Source organism: Venturia canescens, chromosome 6 (assembly GCF_019457755.1).
Source record: "Venturia canescens isolate UGA chromosome 6, ASM1945775v1, whole genome shotgun sequence".
Lineage (NCBI taxonomy): Eukaryota > Metazoa > Arthropoda > Insecta > Hymenoptera > Ichneumonidae > Venturia > Venturia canescens.
Window position 1 is genome coordinate 14019845 of NC_057426.1, and position 21273 is coordinate 14041117.

Sequence of the window (21273 nt, forward strand, 5' to 3'; positions counted from 1 at the left end):
AAATATACATAATGGAAATGAGTCTCAAATTCAACAGAAAAAAGTTCAAAAGAGAAAATCTTGAAAAATTTTATTGCAATTTTGAAAAAACTAATTGTTCGACAGCGCCTGGATTGCGCATCCACGAAGTATCTATTAGTACTTACCAATATTGTAAAGAACCACTGTTACAATTCTAAAAATAACAACGATATGAATTCATGAAAAAACACAATTTTTTTTTTGGTTTTTCTCCAATTTTTATATTAATACTTAATCGATCGGGGCGTTTCCGCCCTGATAATTAAATAATAAAGTTAAAATTGAATCCAAAACATTACTGACACCGTAATAAAAGGGAATTCATGAACATGGTTCATCGAGAAATATGTAGTAATTAACTTCATCGCTATACTGCAGCTGTAGATCATTCTCTCCGTTGACCAAGAAAAAAATCGTTTTTTCCACAAATTAAAAATTGAAATTCGAAATTCCAGTTCAAAACACCACTAGCCCAATTTTTTAATGAAATCAAAAAACAAATAATTAATATCTTTCGAATGTGTGTTAAGCCACAGAGTTGCAAGCAGTCGCCATCGATAGAAAAAAAAAAATAAAGAAAAAATATGTCAACTTGCAATATCCTATGAACTTGTCTAATTATTTTTTTATTAAAGAACGAAAATTTGAAAACGATTCGAAACATGATCGCCCCTGTAAAGAGTCTCTGGGAGCGACTCGCTTAAACATAATTGCACTTGTCTCAGTGAACATGTTTTTCACTTATCAAGTGAAAAACATGTTTTTCACTTGATTTTTCTTCCGTCTACGTTACTATTGTTTTTAACAAGTTGAATACAATATAAGGGCTTGGGCACCGGATAAATTTGAGATGAGCCAAAGTAGGTTTGCATCCAAGAATACCTTTTTTAGGTTGAGAATTCACGCGACAGACATCCGCTGGGAATAGCGGATTCGTCGTATCATGAAGACGATGCACGACTCTCGCGTGTCTCACGAGAACTTATTCCTCCACTATTTCTCGTTAAAAGTATATATATGCTTAGAATATATAACCAAGGACTATGTGTATACATGTGTACACATATACGTTTGTTGCTATCTTGTTGTTCGAGCCAAGTATGGAATAGGAGAGGATATCCCATGAGCGGTACACATCCTGTAAATTTACCAGCAACTTTCGTTCAGATTTTTTACTAATTCAAGAATCTGAAAAGCCCTTATTCCAAAATTTCGATGCCTGATTCACGAAATATATTGTTACCAACCAATCAGTAGGTTTACCGTCTGCAATTTCCATCAGAATACATCGACCCATATTCTCACGATTTTTAATCGTCGTTTATATTTCATTGTTTATATGTGATATCGGAAATGCTCCACGAGTCTTCTCAATCCCTCCGCAGTTTCAGCGTTTGTTTTTCTTCCAATTATTAATATCCTCTGGCATCGAACGATCTACACAAATATACATTGCTTCATGCCTGCTCAAACTTCTGCTTTCCGTCTTCAAAAATAAACTCGGATTATGTGTATATCTCGAATACTCTAAACCACACTACCCCGTTTGCAACTCTTAGCAGATTCCCATTTTAAAATCCCATCTGGTTTACTTTTCGATACCCCGGAGCTAGCTCTCTTATCCCATCTCGTGAGATATTTACATATGCAAGCATACCTCCGAATGCCCATAATTCAATGCACATTGATGATGCTTTTTCAAAATAATCATTAATCATACAAAAAATTAATTATTTTAAAATCTATTATAAAAGATGAGGATTCCAGAATAATATCCTACCCAATTATCCGTCATACGGATTTCGAATTTCTCATATTTCTTCATTTTTTTACGCAACTATGTGCTGCCTTGTTATTATTCTTGTTGTTGTTACTATTATATTTAGTATAAGAGATCGTGTTAATTCCAATTACGTGTACATAAAAAACTACGTGAGATATTCTCGTCTCTACGCGGCATTATACTACGACTTGAATCGTGATTCTGTGCATGAGATTCTGCAAGATATGCTCGTACCTGTTGTACATGTACACGCATATAGATACATGTATCCAGGATCGAGAGGATTCTCTTAGAGCTCTCAAGCCTGCAGTTATCCCTCTCTTCCTTTTTATCTCATTCGTTGCTTCTCTCCTCCGTCCGAACTGTCTTTTTCTTGCCTCTTTTTCTCACTTCGCGTTTAATACCTGTGCCCATCTCCCGTCAGCTCCACTGTGCGGTTGTGCCCTCTAGCCGGCCTCGTCCCATCGAGAAAGTACTCCTACGCACATAAGCGCGAATACCACGCGCGCCACGAGCATAAAATACACATGCTCATATACGTTTGTGTATCTATATGCTACCGGCGCTGCACAAATCTCCATACATGTATACACCGATGGGTATACGAGGGACACACACGGCAGATGGCGAATTTACTTCGAGAACGTGATAAATCGTGGCATTATTTTTTCTTCTCTCTTGTTGACAGTTATTATTGCATTTTCGAATAACTGAAGTTGCTCGTATTTATTCAATTTTTCCGCTGCTGTGACACGAATTATTGATGAGTCGGGACCGTTCAAACTCGAGGAGAACATTCTTCATGATGAAAACATTTGGAGGAGAAAAAAAGGATTGGATTCGTCTTTAAAATCCGAAGTTCTGATAATATTCTTACGAAGCGTCCCGCACGGGAATGGCACGAAAGGTGAGCCCGAGGCGACAGCGTTCACGAGTATCGGAGCGCATCCGGCGCTCGTGTTATTTCTATCCGACTTGCTTTTTAATTAATATTTTTTCCTTCGTTATATTTTCCCTAATTTCTCCGGGCTAGTTTTTCAGTTCTCTTCTTCCCCGAGCCTCTATTTCGTCTCTTTTCCGCTTAGGTTTCGGCTTCCTGCCGATGTGAAAATGCCGCGCGCTCGTTGCGTAAATCGTGCTCTCCCGAGCCTCGTTTCCTCCTTCTCGCGATCGAATAAAAAGAGTAAACATGGAAAAAGCAAAGAGAAAGAGAAATCAATGTGGACACCCGTGTTTTGAAGAGCCCCGTGATTCTTGTAGACATCAGGCAATGGCACACATTGCTTACGCTCGTTGTGCCCACATATATTCCCAAAAGCGTTGGCGTACCAATCCCGTGGGCTTAATATATTTTATATATATACATATACCTTCGTCTATATACATTCGTGTACACCTGAGCATCAAGATATTAACAAGAACAACATATGCATGTGTGTATATACCGTTTAGATAACGTGTATGTTGTTACCTCCGATATGTTGATGGCGGTGCTTAGGAATAAAGCGTGGGTGATGTGCTTCATCGAGATTTCCACAGGTCGATATCCATCCTACCGATAATACATATGCGCGTGTGTGTATAGTTGGAAAGCGTTATCCAAAATTAGCATTTACCGTAAATGCGAATTGAAAAATCATAATAAAAGAATGAACGACGTTTAAGATCGGCGCGTTATCGAAAATTTCAAACGACGCAGGTGAAGAATGATATCATTGATGGCAGAATCTTGACATTTCGTGAGGTACGGTTGACCGAAGCGTGGAAAAAAAAACAAACGATTTGGTAGCTAGAAGTCGTTAGAGAATTCGAGTAAAGATATATAGAATAAGAAGAGAGAAAGTAAATTGGCTTTAATTTCTTGACTAATTATCCATTAGCTCCATTATATTGTGAGGTTTTTTCCTCGAAACGATTGGGAAATGGAATCTCGTGTTTGCGGTCGGTTGAAGAATGCTTAAATATCAATGTATAGTAGCGGAGTATTCCGAGAACAAAAGTGATCGCGAATCATTGAATTTATGGAATGGGATTAGCGATTCTGGTTATCTCGATGGAAAATATTGTTGTGCGTGATGCGATCCTCGAGACCTTTTGCAAGAGCTTATTCCTGACCGTTCATTGGCATACCAAGAACGTGACGTTCGAGATGTACGCAACGCGATATCGCGAAGGAAAGAATATGTAATCGTAAGAAGAAGATTGAAAGGAAAATACACGAGAAAGAATTGACGGTGACGATGATGAGGATGATGCTGATGCGGGAATGAGTACCACTGCTTCATTGATGGAGGTTGTGGTCCATTCACTCCCTTCCCTCAACTTCTTCTTATGCCTCGACGCTACCGCAGCCTTCTTAACCCCTGCTTTCCCCTTCTTCTACACCGCAAGCCAGCACCTTGCTCCCTCTTACCTTCTTCTTTTTCTCTCCTTCTGCTTCTTCTTCTTCTTCTTCCTCTCTGAGACGCATGTTTGGCTACAGCCTTATACTGGTTCAACACACTCTCTGCTCTCAGGAACTATTGGAAAAGTTATTTATCAATCCAACTCCACCGTTTGTTGGCTCATCCAACGCATTTTTCTCTCTCATAAAATCAACGAAAGTCGCAAATTATGGGATCAGAGATTGTACTCAATTAATGGAAAAGACCAGGAAATTTCGTGGAAAACTTTTGCACAAAAGGGACCACTTTGATGACTGTGCTCGAACGATCCTTGGATTTTGGGAGATGAAGCGTAAAATACGGTTGCAGATCTCGATTAGTTTCACGAGAGTTGAAGATATTCGAGTTATCTTGAGTACGCATCGCTCGGCAGTGGCTCTAGATATTCGAACTATACTTTTTGGTCGAAATAACGACGATTTTTAAGATTGTTGACGAAGCGATTTATGAGAACGGGTACCAAACGTAATTCCTCGGAGGAGGAAGAAGTTGGTCGGGTGGGGGAAAAATGATTCAAGTTGTAGAAAAAAAGAGTAAGAAGGCGAAGATATGCAGCGGCGGTGAGGTGAAAGAGGGGCAGGTGAGCGCAGGTGCCACAGGGCGCGACCGGAAGCTGCATCCCAAAGCTCTCCTTTCCCTCCGGCCTAACGAACACAGGCATCTGTCTCTCTTTCATTCTCCTCCTCTCTTGTCTCTCTCCTGATGCTCGATGTTCGGAGACGCAGCACCGGTAGAGCTCGTGATCGGAGAAGCTGTGAGGAAAGGTGGGCTTTTGCTCTGCCGCAAGCGAGCGACCAATTTCCCAAATATTCCAAAACGAATTGACGTTTCACGGTTCTCACCTTATTCGAGTTGAGCCGGATACCGCTCGAATACCAGCGAGAGGAAATCCTCCGCAATGTTTTTCTTCGTGTTTTATTGATATCCGCCTCGACGTCAACCAATCTATGAAAAATCTTTTTTCGGAATCTTCGTCTTATCCTCGTTTATGCAACAGTCCGGTATGAGACCTCGGTGCTCTTCGCTCCGAGTATGCGATTGAGAAATATCGGATCTCGGTCTTGATTTTGTACACCACTAACTGTCGCTACGCTGTACAGTACGATTCAATGACGACAACAACCAACAGACGACGGTGTAATGATTGGTGAGGCACAAAAACGCTGACTCGCGTCCGGTTCGTAACCATCGCTGAGTTCTGTCTGTACCCTAGCCGTAGTTGTTCTCTTCTTTCTTTTCCCCTCTGTGTCTCCTCAGGGAGAAAGAGAGGGAGCCCTAATGGTGAGCTCTTCTCTTGTTCATTGACAGCAGAGCAGATCCTTGGTCTTTGCGAGTAGATCTCACGAACAATCAATATACTCATTAAATCTGAAGGCGTCACTCGTGATCCAGCCATTTTTAGCTTGATTATCACTCGCGGTTGCCATCATCGGTACGTGCCCGTAGTGGGCTTTCGTTCGATTCGATGCTCCCAAATCGACTTGATCAATGCATCGAAATCTTCATTCGGAACTTGCATTCAGCGCCATCTTTGAAAACTCCGCTGCCAACTCGCCAAAAAGCAACTAATCAAAGAATGTGAAAGAAAAGATCCAACGAAACAAGTTTCCCTTGGAACGATCGGGATCGAAGATGAGACCAACAACTTTCCCTTTTATATAAGCTGTACATAATGAGCGTTTCCTTCCATGTACGTATACTTAATTCCTTTTTCTTTTCTGGGACTTCCTTTGCAGGCAAATTATACGCGGTATTCGGGAGAAGACAAGGTCGGGTAATAGCTGCTGAGAGTGCATTGGGTTTCGGTGGTCACTTCCGAGTATTGGCGACACTTCCTGTACCTGAGAGTTTCCAGCTAGCCCGAGAACTGCGAACGCAAACTTCCGGTCTTGCCACTCCGCAGCTCGTGTTCAGTCATTGGGAGGTAAGTAAAAACATACGCCATTGAGTTCATTCTTATTTCGCGTCCTCAATTCGCCACGTTGGTTATTCATGATTAATCATTCGCGTTAAATCGACTTCGGTTCTGGGGCGAATATTATCGTTGACTCGCAGAATAACTCGTTAGTCAAAACAGAGAAAGAGAGAAGTGAAGTGAGGCAGAGGGGGGACGACGGAAGAGTGGAACATTTGTGAAACTTTGTGGCCAGACGTTCCCTGCTGATTCGCTGAATCGGCACGAATTCGAGACTCTTCAACATCGTTACGGGGCAGCAGCAAAGATCCTGACTCGTGATCCAGCTCATTCACTTTTGCTCTTTTACTCCAACTCGTCTCTCACCGGGTGTCCCTTTATTTTATTGTGATGAGGAGTGACGATAAGAGGAGCCAACGAGACAAGAGGCATAGACATAGAAACCCCTTGAAGATTTTTGTCTCGAGGATGCAAAAGAGGCCAACAAGAGGCGTGATATACCATGACAACTCTGGACACAGCCGCACACCATTGTTTTATGCCGTTTTCTTCATCCATTTTTCTCATACCCGATGTGCAGAGACTAGCCAGAAAAACGCTGCGGGGGTTCGTTAACCTCTCGAATTTCGGGGGTGTTGGCTCGGTGCTCAACCGTTCAAGACGCGAGGATCCTCGTTCGACGATCCATTCGCAATATCGCTGGCCGGCTGTTCCATTTGGTCCGTTCTCAGGGCAGATGACCCTCGAAAAAAAAATCGGACAGAATCGTTACGAGTCTTCTTCTCTTCGGTCCGTTATCCCGGATCATCGAGAGACCCAACTATTCTGCATCACCAATGGAAGAAGAAGAAACGAAGGAGGAGGAGGAGGAGGAGGAGGAGGAAAAAGAAGCTGTGAAGGGAAGCCCTAGAGGGTGAATCGCGCGGGGTGTAAGTTTCAAGCCCCTGCCGTGCTATTGTCCCATTGACAATACGGACAATCAACCGGTGACAGGGTAACAATAGTCCGGGGTCTCTGTTGCAGCCTCCGCATGTAATATGCTCGTTCCAGAGTGCTATAGTGGCCTCTCCATCTTTATCCACTCATTATATATATATAAGATGTGTGTGCGTATATTTTACGACGGGATGCGGAGGGACCTGTGCACCCTCCTCTTGCCGAAGGACTTAGGTCCCCTAACGGCACTTCATATTAAATGGGAGCCTGAAAGAGAGCAAAAATACCAGAAGGAAGACGAAGATAGGCCAGATAAATAGACGCTCCATCAGGCTACTCTGATCTTGAACAATGCTTCGGGTACTTTGACCAAACGCATCCTCTCCTACACACTGATTTCTCTCTCACTCATGGTTTAGCCAATTTCTACGCACCATTGGATCGCGTACTTGACTCGAGGAAATGTCACTAGAGATGAAAAGAGACTGGGCCCTTCTCTTCTTGTTTTTTGCGCCGTTTCCTCTCCCTCCTCCTGTCTTCTTTCATGATTCATCGCTCGTGTATATAACTGCGTCACATTTCGTGGCAGAAGCGGGGATAATGCTCGCTCCGCAATGATTGCCGGGCCCTCGCCGATTCCGAATTGTCCCCAAACACGCCAACGGATATTTATAAGCATATTAAATCGAGAGAGAGAGAAGGAGAAGTGCCTTCGCTTACAAGAGACAGGTATGAAAAATGTTTCCTTGCCCCCGCGGAAGCAACCAGGGCCTCTTTAATTTTTGTTTTTCGCCCGATAATTGAATAACCGGAGGGGGACTCGCTTCGGCCTCCTGCCCACGGGGGCCATACCTCGCTCAGTCATTCATTAAACATCACGAGCGAAACAGCAAGAGGGAAGTGCGTGAAAAACCTTCGGCAGGGCCCGATGCTCTCTTGCCTTTTGTTAATGAAGCCTCCGGGCCCCGACCCTCCCGATATTCTCGTCTCTGTATGGAATCAGACTCGCTCAGAGACCAAAGAATTTTGCAAATGTCGACTCCAAGTACGAAATTATTGAAAAAAAAAACAATAAGCCGAAAGTCATGAAATATTTGAGGGTCCGGTTCACTGTACTTCCCAAGTTTATCGCTGAATTTCACTCGTGACGTCGAAATGTTCCAGAACTCTACTGAGAAGCGAACATTTCCTTTTCCAACAATAAATAAAACGTGTTCTGAACAGTCATTCCTGAAAATCGTACGGGAAGGAAAGGAAGCTACGGCTTTTTTTTTAGTTTCGTCACATTTTGTTGACTCCAGATTCCATTGAGTGTTCCGTAGTAAGAAAAGAAATTACGGACATAAACTTGCAAAGGCGTCGCGCAGCAGGTGAAGAAGTTTAGGCTCTATGGGTCTCCTAATCCTGTATTATCCTGGCCTGGGTCTAATGCTCCAAGTCTCTAGGGACGGACGACATAAACGCGAAGCACAAGGGGCTAAAATTGATACTTTCAATTGTCTCTTGACTGGGTCTTTCTGGCAGAAAGAAGGCAGGAGGAGGAAGGAAAAAGTGAGGAGGCAAGAGGAGCCGGAGCCGTTTATTGTGGCGTTTCTTCCATCAAGAATCGTTGACAATATAGTTTGGCCCCGTGACGATGGAAAGAGCGAGGATAGAGATGAGGTCGTCGCATCGGCGTCTTCGTCAACGTTGGTTACCATTACGATGAGGACGTACCAAAACGACCAAGACGAGGACGATTTGCCGAAGGGGCCTCAGGAACTTCCTGTAAACAAGAATGAGTTAATGAATGGAGCCGGGGACGAGAGCGACGACAAGATGGGAAGCTGGGGCAGAGCAAGGGATAGCACGACCACGAGACGAGAGGGAAAAAAAGCTTCTCCAGCCGGTTGGAAAGACGCGTCGCGCTCTTGCGCACGGGTTACCAATAACGGCCTCTATATAAAGTCTTTGCCAATGATTTTCCATCTTCCTCTCGCTCCCCCTTTCGCTCCTTGCTTCTTTTCTCTCTCATGGCACTGGTTCTCCTTGGCTAACTTCAACTTCCTAAAGATGTTGAAGTTTCCAGTCTTCCTCTCGTCTCCTTTGGATTCTCGGCGAGTCTTGATCGCTTCAACAACCACCGAAGCCCCGAATCATCGTTTTTCTCCTCTTTCCTCAACGAATTTACGATTTCCTTCCTTCCCCATGATCTTCTTTCCCCCCCATCATCAACGAATTGTCCCCCTGATCAAACGGACCCTATCCTTTTGGGATCGTTCCCCATTTTCAACGCATGCTCGTATTCTCCGCATGTTCCGAGGAGAAGAATAAAAAAAGGAAAAGGAGAAAAACAACAAACCTAACCCCTACGTGAAGGTGTCACCGCCTACGCTTCTCTTCTTTGAATTCTTCAACTCTCTTGGTCCCGCGGATGCAATGCCTCAACCTCTCGGCTACTGTGATACACGCTTTCGTCTTTTTCAATCCCTATCTTTCTTTCATAAGTATTCTTTCAACCTCATTAGCATCTCAGTCTGCTTCAGGCACGTGCTCTGACTTAGGAAAATACGGAAATAACATCACGTGAATCTCGTACATCAGAATTTATTTTCCTTCAAGTTACCGGGGAAAAAAAAAAGTTTTCAAGAAAATAACGCGTTAAAAGTATGCTACACACTTTTCACTCGACTCCTCGCTGCTTGAGGCATATCGTTTTTCTTTTACTGTCATATTCTCTCTTATAAATCCATGTAGCTGAACTATTGAGATTTACGTAGGACCCTCCTTCCCATTCATGGAAATTCTCCGATTTCTTCACACGTATCCATGCATTTACGTAGCTTGGTCTCCCGTCGGGAGTCCAAGACCATTCTGAATTATTCAAACCCATCGATTCATTCCCGGAATATTTTTTGTTTAATAATTGCTATTCGTACTCATAATTAAGGAAATATGAGCATAATTTAGTTACGTATTTGCATACATTTGGAAATATGTGGCTTTCGGTCACGCCTCAGTTCGCTGGAACAAGCGAGTGAGGGGCAGAATAACACCCGTCTCCTTTACGGCTCTACTCAAAAACAACGCTGCTCCAAACAGCCCTACTCTCAAATTTGCAAAATCAATACAGCCCCAATATGTCTCTTCTTTTGTCATTAATAAATAATCTGTGTTATTCGTCTAAGCATGTTAAAGAGTAGAGACGTTATTCATGCATAAAATAAAAAGTTCTCCTCTAAATAAGTGCTTAAAGAGCGGAGTTGTTATCGAGTAGAGCTGCGATGAGTATAGTTATAAATAGCTATTATAACAACTCCGCTGCTCAATAACTGCGGATCTACGCAGAGAACTTCTACCCTCCTTAATTAAGGTGGTTCCTCCACGAGACAGTTAAATTAGGAAATTATTTAAATTTGGCATACGTATTGCTTAACATATGAACAACACCTCTATAAAATTTTAACAAGTTTCACCATCCCGAACCCGAGATATATGTAATTGAAGTTGACTCAATTAACACGTAACATATGGACCATGCATAGGCAAACAGCACATTATTAGTTCTATCGCTAGTACTAAAATTAGGAAGTTTATAAAAAAACGAGGAGGAGCTAGAACAAGATATCACAAATATTGCGAAAAAAAATCAAGGTGATTGAGCATCTAGTTTGACAGATATAGTCTCGAGAAGTACGAAGGTTTACGCTGCATACGATATTTAATTTACTCGCGATGTCAGATCAAAAATACTTTTAGAATAAATTTTACGAAAGCAAATGATATTTGTACTATATCTACTGGCACCGAGTACGTATATAGGCTCTTTACAAAGTTATTGATTACGATCCGAACGAATTATCAACCCATTTAAGGAGTTTCGGTACAGGCGATACAATGTTGCCATGCTAAACCATGCTAAAAGCATAAAAAATTTCAAAAAGTTCAGATATAAAATTTGGTGAACATATTCTTTACTGCCAAATTTGACAATACAAATTTTTAAAGATTTTTCTTTTACACAGTTATCGAGTAATTGATCACTAAAGTTTACGTGTATAAGCATAGCGTTTCCATATATATAGGTATACATTCCGGGCATAAGAAATCTGCTTTAATGCATAATTACTCGATAACTAAGTAGAAGAAAATTTTGAAAAAATTTGTCTTTTCGCACTTGACGTTGAAGAACATTATCACCAAATTTGATCAATTTCTTAATATTTAGACTTTTGTACCGAAACTCCTTAATATGCAGACGGTACAAAACTTTTGGTTGGGGCTGTCGCAGAGGATCAACCTTAACATATCTATTCCGGTGTGATATTTAAGAGGATGGATCAGTTGGTATATCGCAACCGTGAGTGCGAGAGAGATAGTCGCAAATTTCGAAATCGAAATTCTTTGACACAGTTTGACCGATTAAAAAAAGGCTCTGTCAGTCGATTTTTGCCATTGTTCTGCGTAGGCTGACAGAGCCTTTTTTTAATCGATCAAACTGTATCAAAGAATTTCCATTTTGAAAATTCCAAGTGAGGTTAGTCGACTGATCCATACTCTTAATCCTTAAGATGATGGATCAGTCGGTAATCACACCTCGAATTTTTGAAATTGAAACTCTTTGACATCGTTCGTCCGATTAAAATAATAAAAATGTCATCGTACGCAGTACGATCGCAAAAATCCGATGACATTTTTATTTTTTCGATCAGACGAACGATGTGGAAATATTTCCTTTTCAAAATTTGCAGCTATCTCTCTCGCACTCACGGTTGTGATTACCGACTGATCCATCATCTTAATATCTCTACTCATGATGATTTCAGAACATAACTCATCATGAGTAGAGATATCGAAGATCATGGATTATGCATGAGCAGACGTAGAGTTGTTATGAATTTCGGAGTAACGATTTTAGAAGCAGAGTTGTTTTCGAGTGGTGGCGTAAAGAGGATGCTTGTTATTCTGCCCGCGTGGGGAATCTCCGTCGAAGTCACCCTTCATTGATAAATGTTGTTACAATAACCATCCTTCGCGTTCATTTCGAAAGATCCTCATTGAATTAAGGTGGACGATGTTTTTAGGAGAAAAATAATGAAATAACTGCGCTGAATAAAAATATTGCGGTTATTGAAATCAATAATTTTGTGCATGCGATAATTAGAGATGGCTAATTTCAAACTAAGTTCGAATTGAGCCGAATGTCCTAGGGGCAAAATTTGTGGTAATTGAACAAATTTACACACAAAGATGCACAATGTATGTCTCTCGATTAGTGAGCGCCCGGGGCGTACGCCTGATCCTCTCGTGGCTAACGGGCCTCCTTTTTTGCTCAATTCCAATGACCAACAACCAGAGAAGTCGCAGAGCGAAAGAGAGACGAAAAGATAAAGAGAAAAGACATCACTTGTAGACTTACCGGAAGATTAAACCGGGAGGAAAAAAGTGGAAAGGGGAAAGAGGTAAGGAAAAGTAAAACAAAACATCCGGGAGATTTTGCGCGCTGTTTGCTCACGGTGCAACGGTACAGCTAGGACATTTCGATTGCATCCTCGTGCAATTTACAGCGTTCAACTCTCCGTTCTATCTTTAATGACCGTTCGTCTGAACTTATAGTTACGAAAGATCGAGCAGTCTAACAAATTCCCAAATGCCGAGACCCGTTTCCACAAAACGTCGAGCTCAAATTTTCAGGGTCAACAGATTGGGAAATTACGAAGCGAAAAGTCCTTAGCTATTTTTCTCTCCGATTTATCGTGGACGAGATATTCAACGAATTAGAGGCAGCCAATCGAGCGCCCTGCCCCCACTCTACGCTGTTTCTCAACAGCCCACCAGATTGGCCATCTCTTTTTCACGGAATATCTCAGCAACGGTACGTCGTAAAGAAAAACGGTTGAAAACTTTTCTGTTTGAGATTCCAGGACCTTTCTAAGCGTCGTAAAATTTTCTGCATTCGTGTCGATTTTTTTATCGTACACGTGACTTTAAGGACCTAACGATCGTTCAAGTTGGTTCGACTACCATTCATTTTCAACACGTTGTAGATAAGAGTAAATTGGATTGGTCATGAGAATTGGTATACGGGTGCAAGCAATTGCGTGCGTTGTGTATAACCACAAATCGATCACCGAGTACACAAAATAATATTACAATAGCGCAATGTCGAAAGGGCATTACGAATGCGGTTAGAAACAGAGATTTGAAACCTTCCGCAGGGTTTATCGCTCATCGGTTTGGACAACTGTCAATTGGTCAGAAATATGCTTCCCTCCGGCAACGGATGAATTCGTGCTACGTAACCTTTCTTCTTTCATTACTTTCATTTATTTCTACAACCACTAACCATCGGAGAATATTGAGTCAAATATCGCTACATGCCAGTAAAATACCCTGAGGCTTATACTTTGTTTCCTCGTGGTTCATGTGGTGTTGGACGCCGCAAAATTCCACGATAAACGAAACGAGAAAGGGGAAAACTTGATTTTAGAATTTCGAGATCATTCAATTTTTTATATTATTAATTGTGAAATTAGAAATTTCTGGAAATTCGGTTGTACACATTGTTGATGTGCCACGATTATAGTCTAACATTGCTGGCATCATATCCGATGCAGAAATCTATGAGCTTCTTCTTCTCCCCACCCGCCACATAAATTTAGCAACAACCTTTAAACTTAAGAACGCATCAATGATGGGAACCTGGTTAATTGTTTCACACCAGCGAGTCAACTGTACGAGGCATCCGCTTCGTTCGTTGAGGTCGACCGACGGAGTGGTAATAGCGGTAAATTTTGACGTGCACACCCTTCAGGAAAGCCTTGATATGCGTTCACCAAATTCGGTTGAAGAGTTGGTTTTCTACGACAATTGAGAAACGTGCCTCGACCATGGTTTTGTTGCCATATAAATGAAGATGAAGTTTCTTGCGGTTCTGCCATTATATTTTTTTGCTGGACCAGTACGAGCTGCAGCAGTGATTCCAAGCCGGAAATGAATTCTGTAGGAATGTACCCGAGTGCTGAAACGTCACGTTTATTCATCAGCACAGATGATGAAGCCGTCGGAGAAGTTTTGAAAAATTCAAAATACAGTAACAAGCAATCGCACAAACCTCCTAGAATTCGTAAACATTAACCGCAAACATTAAACATTAATACGCAAAACGACAATTTTGGACACGCAATTTCAAGTACACAGTTTAACTGAGGAACGAAAGAAAAATTCTTCAAAATTTTATATAGGTGGTTTTCGTGGATCCCTTTTCAGAATTTGCCATTTATTTTGTAAAATTAAAACAAAATGGTAATTATTTTTGCGTTTTGAATTAAAAAGTCAAGAATTTTTGTCGGTTTTTTTTTTATTTCAAATCGATTTTTCTTATTGTTACCGCACTTTATTTATTTTCTCGAAAAGTATCGATTTAACGAAAAATTTTTGAACTTTGACAAACAAACGTCAAAAATTCTGAAAAAATGCACACGCATTCTTTGGATGATTCTAAACACTTTTTGTTCCATAAAATTATTTCGTAAAGTCGAGGCTTTTCGAGAAAAAAAAATCATGAAAATTTACATCATGATCCCTGGCAAAAATCGTCATCTTGGATAAACTTAGAGGAAAAAAAGAGTTCATAACCAGTGTTTCGAGAAAGTTCAGACATCGATGACAACTTTGCTGGTGATAATTTGATTATTCAAGTGCAGCAACGATAACAAAAATCTATTTGAAAGAAAAAACGCAAAAATAATCAAGATTATGAGTTTATTTTACAAAATAAATGCCAGATTCTGAAAGAGCATCCTCGAAAACGCACCATTTCAGATTTTGAAGAATTTTTTTTTCTTCCTCAGTTAAAACTGTGTACTTGAAATTTCGTGGCCAAAATCATCGTTTTGTGCATTATAGTGGGTCAACACCAATTGCTTACAAGATCGGGGATTTGAAATCAAAGCCACGAGCTGGCCCGGATTGTATCGTTAGGGGAAGAGGCAACAGGTTGTGTCTATGTGGGAGTTCTTGGATGTCCCCGCGCGTATAATTTTTTTCCTATAATAAGCAAGAAGTTGGGACGAAAAAGCATGCATTCGCTCGCCCGGCGGATACACGATCTTCTGCTCGGTGTTGCATACCGGCTGTTATACATGCGTGACATGCGTATGTGCCCACGGTGTGGGAGCAACCGCAAAAGGGGCATTCCCCTGCGTTTAGCTCCGCTGGAAAAAGGTTGTAGAAATCTCGATTCCCGAAAAATACACCAGAAGCCTTGATCGAAAGATCCGCACATGCACACCTCGTACGCACATGTGCATATTACATAGAGCTCGAAAACGAAAACAAATCTGGGCTGAAACAAAAAACTGTTTTGTACGCGAGGCGAGGCGGGGGAGGAGGCCGAAGGAGCGAAGAAACGACCATCTGCTCTCTTACGGGCGTGATATTCTCAAGTGCCAGGCCGGTGCCGTGTGCCGAGTCTTCGTCAAGCACGGATTCGTTCCCAGGGCGCTCAAGGAGAGATGCGAGGAAGAAGAAGAAGAAGAAGAAGAAGCAAAAGAAGCTGAGAAAAAATGAGGAAGAAGTAGGGCCCTGTATCGCAGGGAGACCAACAACATAAACGTGTTGCATAAACGTGTGTATGTGTAAAGAGCCAGGTGTCCACATATTATAAATTTCAATACGGGACAGAGAAATGAGGGAGACGAGAACATGCTCGATGGCGCGGTGCTGCTGCTTCTTGGATTTTGTGCCTTCAGCCGCGACGAAGACACACGAGATTCTCGGGAACAATAAAAATTGTGAGTCCTCCAATATCCTGAATCGACAATACCAAAATATTCGAAACAAAAAGGGTTTCTTTACGCTGGGTTTGACAACCGAGGACTGTTTATTACAGACCGCTCATGAATTTCGATCTCGAATAAAAATGGGTCAGCGACCACGCCATTGAACGGGGAAAAGGCTTCGAGATAATTGGCATTTTACACGATTTTTTTTCTTCCCACTCAAGCTCCTTTAGAACGCATTTCAAATCAAGAGGATTGTGAGCCCGAACAGCCTTTTTATTTGCTGCAATTCATTTCGTGATCGATCCGTAACGGCAGAAAAGAAAAAAAGCAACTGTCCTCGACCAATGAAAAACACGTGTTAATGAAAATCACGACTCCGCCTCTTATTGTTAGATATCTCGAAAGCGATATACCTTCGAAATTGAGATTGAGACTGAAATTGAGATCGCGCTGGGATATTTCTCTCCAGTGCGATTCTTCTCGGCATTAATTATTTTTTCACCGGCCCTCGACTTGGACTATTTTTCTTCTTTTTCATTGTCTGAGCGTAGTAAAAGATCGGTTGAATTCGCAATGAAGAATGATTGATTCATTTCTTCGAAAAAGCAACGAAAAAAGTTTTCTTTCTTTCTCCATCAAATGAGAGGCGACGAGCTCTTCGGCATGCGGTTTCCCAACGGCTGAATCTCGCGTGATCATCACGTGCTATTTACATCAAATTAGAAAAAAACTCGAAAAAAAAACTTTCGGATCCCAGAAAATTAGAATGCTTAAAAATTCAGGTTGAATGACGTTCGAAGATCGAATTGAGGGAAAACCACGCGTCAAAAACGAGGTGAAGGAAGAAGCGCGGAGAGAAGGGCACCGTAACTTTGTCTCGGACTTGGGGCGCCCGTTGTTGATGTTTTTTTGGCCCCTGCCTGCCCTCGGGGGGTTTGAGCCACGGAGAGTATAAAAAAAGAGAATAAAAAGAAACGGAGAGTCCGGTGCTCGGAAGGCCGTTCGTCTCGGTCTCCTTCCATCTCGGCAAAGGGAAGCGGGGCGAGGGGGCGACTGGGGAAAAAAAGGAGAGCTAATTCGGAGTGCTACCGGCTTACGCAAAACGAGATGCTCTCGAGAATGAAGAAGCACAAGTTTTGTCCATTGGATGTTTTGAAGTATAGTACGGAGCTCGGTAGCCAAGTTTTCGTGAGTTTGGAGCTCCCTCCCTGCCCTCACCCCCACCGCACTCCGCGGAACATGATTTTTTATTTTCTTTCTACTTACTTCCCCCTCTTCTTTTTCTCCTTCGGCCACTTGTACGCCCGAGAAACGACGCATTTCAAGTGCGTTCAGGTGTGTGTCCTGTCGCTCTTCTCGCATACGAAGAACCAAAGAAGCCCCCTGAGAAGACCCGGTCGCCCGCGCATCCCCCCTCTTATCCGAAAGTGTCTACTCATTTTTTTATTTTTTCTCATCTCTTCGGATTCTTTTCGCGTTAGACTCTGAACTCTACAAAATATACATTTTTTCATTTAAAACTTGAAAACGAAAAATACTCTTTTATAAGTGTTTCGTCGATATACTCAATTATTTTTTGCTGGGAGACCATGAGTCCTCTTGTTTTTTTATGTCACCGAAAATCGGATAATTTTTTATTGCTCGAGGGCTTATGGAATCGAAAAACTTCGGATGGATAGATTTGTTTTGCAATATTGGACGTTTAATTGACGCGCTTGGAATATTGATCATTTCAATCAATTGAATTCCAATGTTAGTTTATTAAATTTGTTAAATTATGTTTTAAAAATAATGAAAAAGGAAATAATGCTTTCGTTTACTTTTAAATAACAGCGTGTACGTAGTTTTCTCATTGACGCCTCGTTATCTGTTTCAGGTCATCGAGCAAGATCCTTACTGGGTACCGTCGACGGAAGAGGAATATCTTCACTTTGGTGAAAAAGCAGATAGCGAAAATCGCGCCAAGAAATACATGGACGCGGTTCGTCGTCGTAAGGGACTTCCGGTTGACTCGCAGCTCGTAACTCACGCTGAAAAGCAGCGAACTCTTTCCAAGAATAAATGATTATATAAATTATTTTTTATTAACTCTATATTATATTGTACGGATTTGTTATTACGTAATTACGAAAAAAAAAAAAAAATAGAAAAAAATACGAGCGCTGTTACTATCTTAACGTTTTTACTATTGTGAAGAAGGAAACCTTTTTCTTTTCGTCGTCTTTGCTAATCCTTCAAATCCTACTTCCTGCTTTTTTTTTTTTATCGTAACCGGAAATTCTCAACAGTCGTTTTCAAGCGAAATTCAATTTACTTTTCGATTTTTATTTTCTTTTTTCTCCAGTTGTCGAGTCTACAGTTTTCTTTTTTCTATATTCTGAAATATATTCTTAGAAATTTTTTCAACGATTTGCGTCGTAGATTTAATTGATCAACGCATTGACTTTTCAATCAATGAACGGAAATTGTCAGTGAACGTTTATTCAACAGAAAATAATTGAGCCACAAATCGTGATGAAATTTAAGGAAGTTGAGGCCGTACAGTCATTTTTTTTACCCAAAAGTTATGACCTGTACCTTTCAAAAGTTAGACCAGTTTACAGTTTGGAAATGTTGCATACATACACTTTAAAGAAGAGTTGGGAAAAAAGACGAAAAACTGGTGAAAGCTCAGTTGAAAACATGGTCAGCAAATCTCCTAATAAATCTGAAAAAATTAACATTATTCGGCAAGCCTTGCTCATGTTGCCCAAAAAATTTCATATTTTTAGCATCATTTTTAACGGAGATATCACTAAATGTGTCGTCTTGACTTCCATAAGATTACATGTTACTTGGCCCAAATTTTTATTGATTATTCTCAGCAACGACGCTCCTAAACTGTCTGAAAATTAAACTGATTTTTTTTTTACACTTCACTTTATAAGATGCAATCGGTTTAAAAGCGATGACATCATTTTCATTCTAATGCCTCAACTTCCTTAACAGGGAAATATAAAAATAGATATTGAAGGATTATTGTTCGGAAAGATAAACGAAAATGATTTATTAAAAATTGTGCTAAATTAATGAAAAAGATATGTACAATAAGAATAATCGTTCAATCGTTGAAAACGATTTTTTTTCCTTGAAAGCCTTGTTTCAATATTTCTTGCTGTTTTTTTCTAGCCTGCCACGATGGATGAAGTTCTTCGTCTTTAACAACGTTATTTTTTTCATGGTTCGATTTTGCGTTGCGAGAATTTCTCACGTAATCATTTCCACGTTGAGGATATTTATCAGAAGAATTATTTGAATTTGAGAAATTATTTTGCCTGCGTTTATCAGCATTCGGCGGAAACCTGTTGGAAGAATTGTCATTACTGCGTTGATCAATTTTACTGAAGAACTTGTTGTTCTTCTCGTGAAAGTTTTTCTGCCTTTTCGCGACGTGATTCGGCGCAAATCGATCGTCCTGTTCGTCGTCCTCGCAGGGTTTCAATTTTGGCACAACGACGCTCATGTACTCGCTTTCTCCGTTTGCAGTCATGAAAAATGAATCGATTTCTTTCTCTAATTTTACATCTTTTCGTAAATTTACCGTTTTCATTGGCTTCACGATTTCTAAGCATTCTTTTTCCTTTATTAAGTCGGTAAACCGTTTTACCGATGCTTCTTCGCTTATTACTTTTATGGGAACTGATTTTTTCGATTTATCCACATTTTTTGTTTCCGTTTTCGAATTTTTCGAAGCTTCCGGATTTTTCTTAATTATTCCTGGAATTTCCAGCTCTGCTGAACTTTTTGTAGCTGCGATTGATTCTTTTCGTTTCAATTTTTTTGAATTTTCATTCTTTTTTTCTGCTTTCACGGGATCGCTTAGAATTGTTTTCGATTTCTTCAATTTTCGAGACTTTGCAGAAGCAGAAGTGGAAGAAATTGACTCATCGGAGATGTCCGTTTCCGACGAGTTGATTTCTTCCGACTCAGAATCATTGTTTTTTCGTCTTTTCAGATTACTTATTCGCAGAATACTGCCTGCTTCGCTATCAAGCCCTGAAGATTCGTTATCCATCGATTCATTACTTATTTCCTCTTCTCGGATATTTTTGAGGATTTTATGGTGAACAGCCTCATCTTCTTCTTCAGAATGAGTAATTTCTTCGTCTTCTTCTCGTTCGTCATCTTCTCTTTCATGATTGACATGTTTGATTTCTTTTTCCAACCCCTTATCCTCACGATGATTTTCTTGTTTTGTTTCCCCGCCTGCTTTTATTCGGTTGATTGCTTCTCGGTGGGCCTTTCTTTGGATCTTTGACAATTTTTTTCGTCCTGGTCCCAAGTGTTCTTCATAAGCAGGGTATTTATCTTTGAATTTTTGAATTCTCTCATTAAGAAATTTATGAAAAGTCAGTCTTGCCATGACTCGAGTATGAGGTTCCGCAGTCTTGTCACTTAATATTTCTGGCAAATTTTTTGTTAGCGTTATACCAAATTTCGAAATATCATCATCCTTAATTTTTTTTAGTGCTTCGATCTCTGCCGCCAACCTTTCTGCTTTTCTTTGGCACTTCTCCACAACTTTTTCATCGCCATGCTTTCTTGCTCGCAGAAGCTTCACTTCTTTTATCAATTTTCTGACTAAACTGACACGTGATTTCCTTACCGCGTGTCTCATCAGAACAATCTGTACAAAAAGAAACTTAGTAGAAAAATATTTTTTTCCATAACAAAATATCTAATTGTTATTGTACATATGTTAATTGTATGTTAATTGTACATAACAAAATGTCTTTTACGTTTCAATAAGCCTCAGTAAAATTGGTAAAATCTAGCAAAAAGAATGACCGGCACTGTTTTTTTTATCTGACTGTGATACAGCGACATATTTTTCAAAGTAATCACGTTTCATCTCATAAATCTTTGCTCCAACGTATTAAACTGTCAATAGAAAAGAAAATCATAAGCGCAAGAGCAGCAACTTAAAGCATTTGTGAACTGACGGATGGTTTAGAATAAATACTCGCAACACGAAAGAATCTAGAAGGCAGTCCAACCTCAAATTGAAATTGATGATATCTTTTGATATCGAGTACAAAAGAAACATTTGTCAAAAAATATACTGGCAAAATATTCAAAACGCGTTTAATGCTCTTAGAAATTCTTTTAAAGAATAAAAATGTTTTTATTGATTATCCAGTATTGTTGTTCCGATTCTAACCTTAAAAAAAATTGCCTACGAGTGAGACTAATTGTTGATAAAAATACTCGCACTTACCTCATTGTTAATCGCAATTTTGCTCATTGCTTTATATTGAAAGAAATGACTTTTTTTGTTTAAAATTCTTGCCCACGAGGTCGGAAATATTTTTGAATATCCAAAAATTCCACATGGACAAGAAAACAGCGAGAAAGCTCAATTGGTAAAGC

General features: G+C 40.5%; 2 protein-coding genes across 5 annotated transcripts in view; one reads left to right on the top strand and one right to left on the bottom strand.

Moving 5' to 3' along the window:
- Positions 1-18471, top strand: part of LOC122412081 (elongation factor-like GTPase 1) — a 109968-nt gene extending 91497 nt beyond the window's left edge. For all 4 annotated transcript variants that reach the window (XM_043421364.1, XM_043421366.1, XM_043421365.1 and 1 more), the window contains exons 3-4: positions 5985-6172; positions 17741-18471. In XM_043421364.1, the coding sequence (XP_043277299.1) occupies positions 5985-6172; positions 17741-17929 (377 nt within the window). In that variant the 3' untranslated portion in view covers positions 17930-18471. The remainder of the gene's footprint in view (positions 1-5984; positions 6173-17740) is intronic.
- A 408-nt stretch (positions 18472-18879) lies between these two features.
- Positions 18880-21260, bottom strand: LOC122412357 (serum response factor-binding protein 1-like). Its single transcript, XM_043421827.1, has 2 exons — positions 21122-21260; positions 18880-20530 (listed from the first exon to the last, which is right to left on the bottom strand). Exons 1-2 carry the CDS (start codon positions 21146-21148, stop codon positions 18965-18967), a joined length of 1593 nt encoding a protein of 530 aa, XP_043277762.1. The 5' UTR covers positions 21149-21260; the 3' UTR covers positions 18880-18964.
- Positions 21261-21273: the final 13 nt, after the last annotated feature.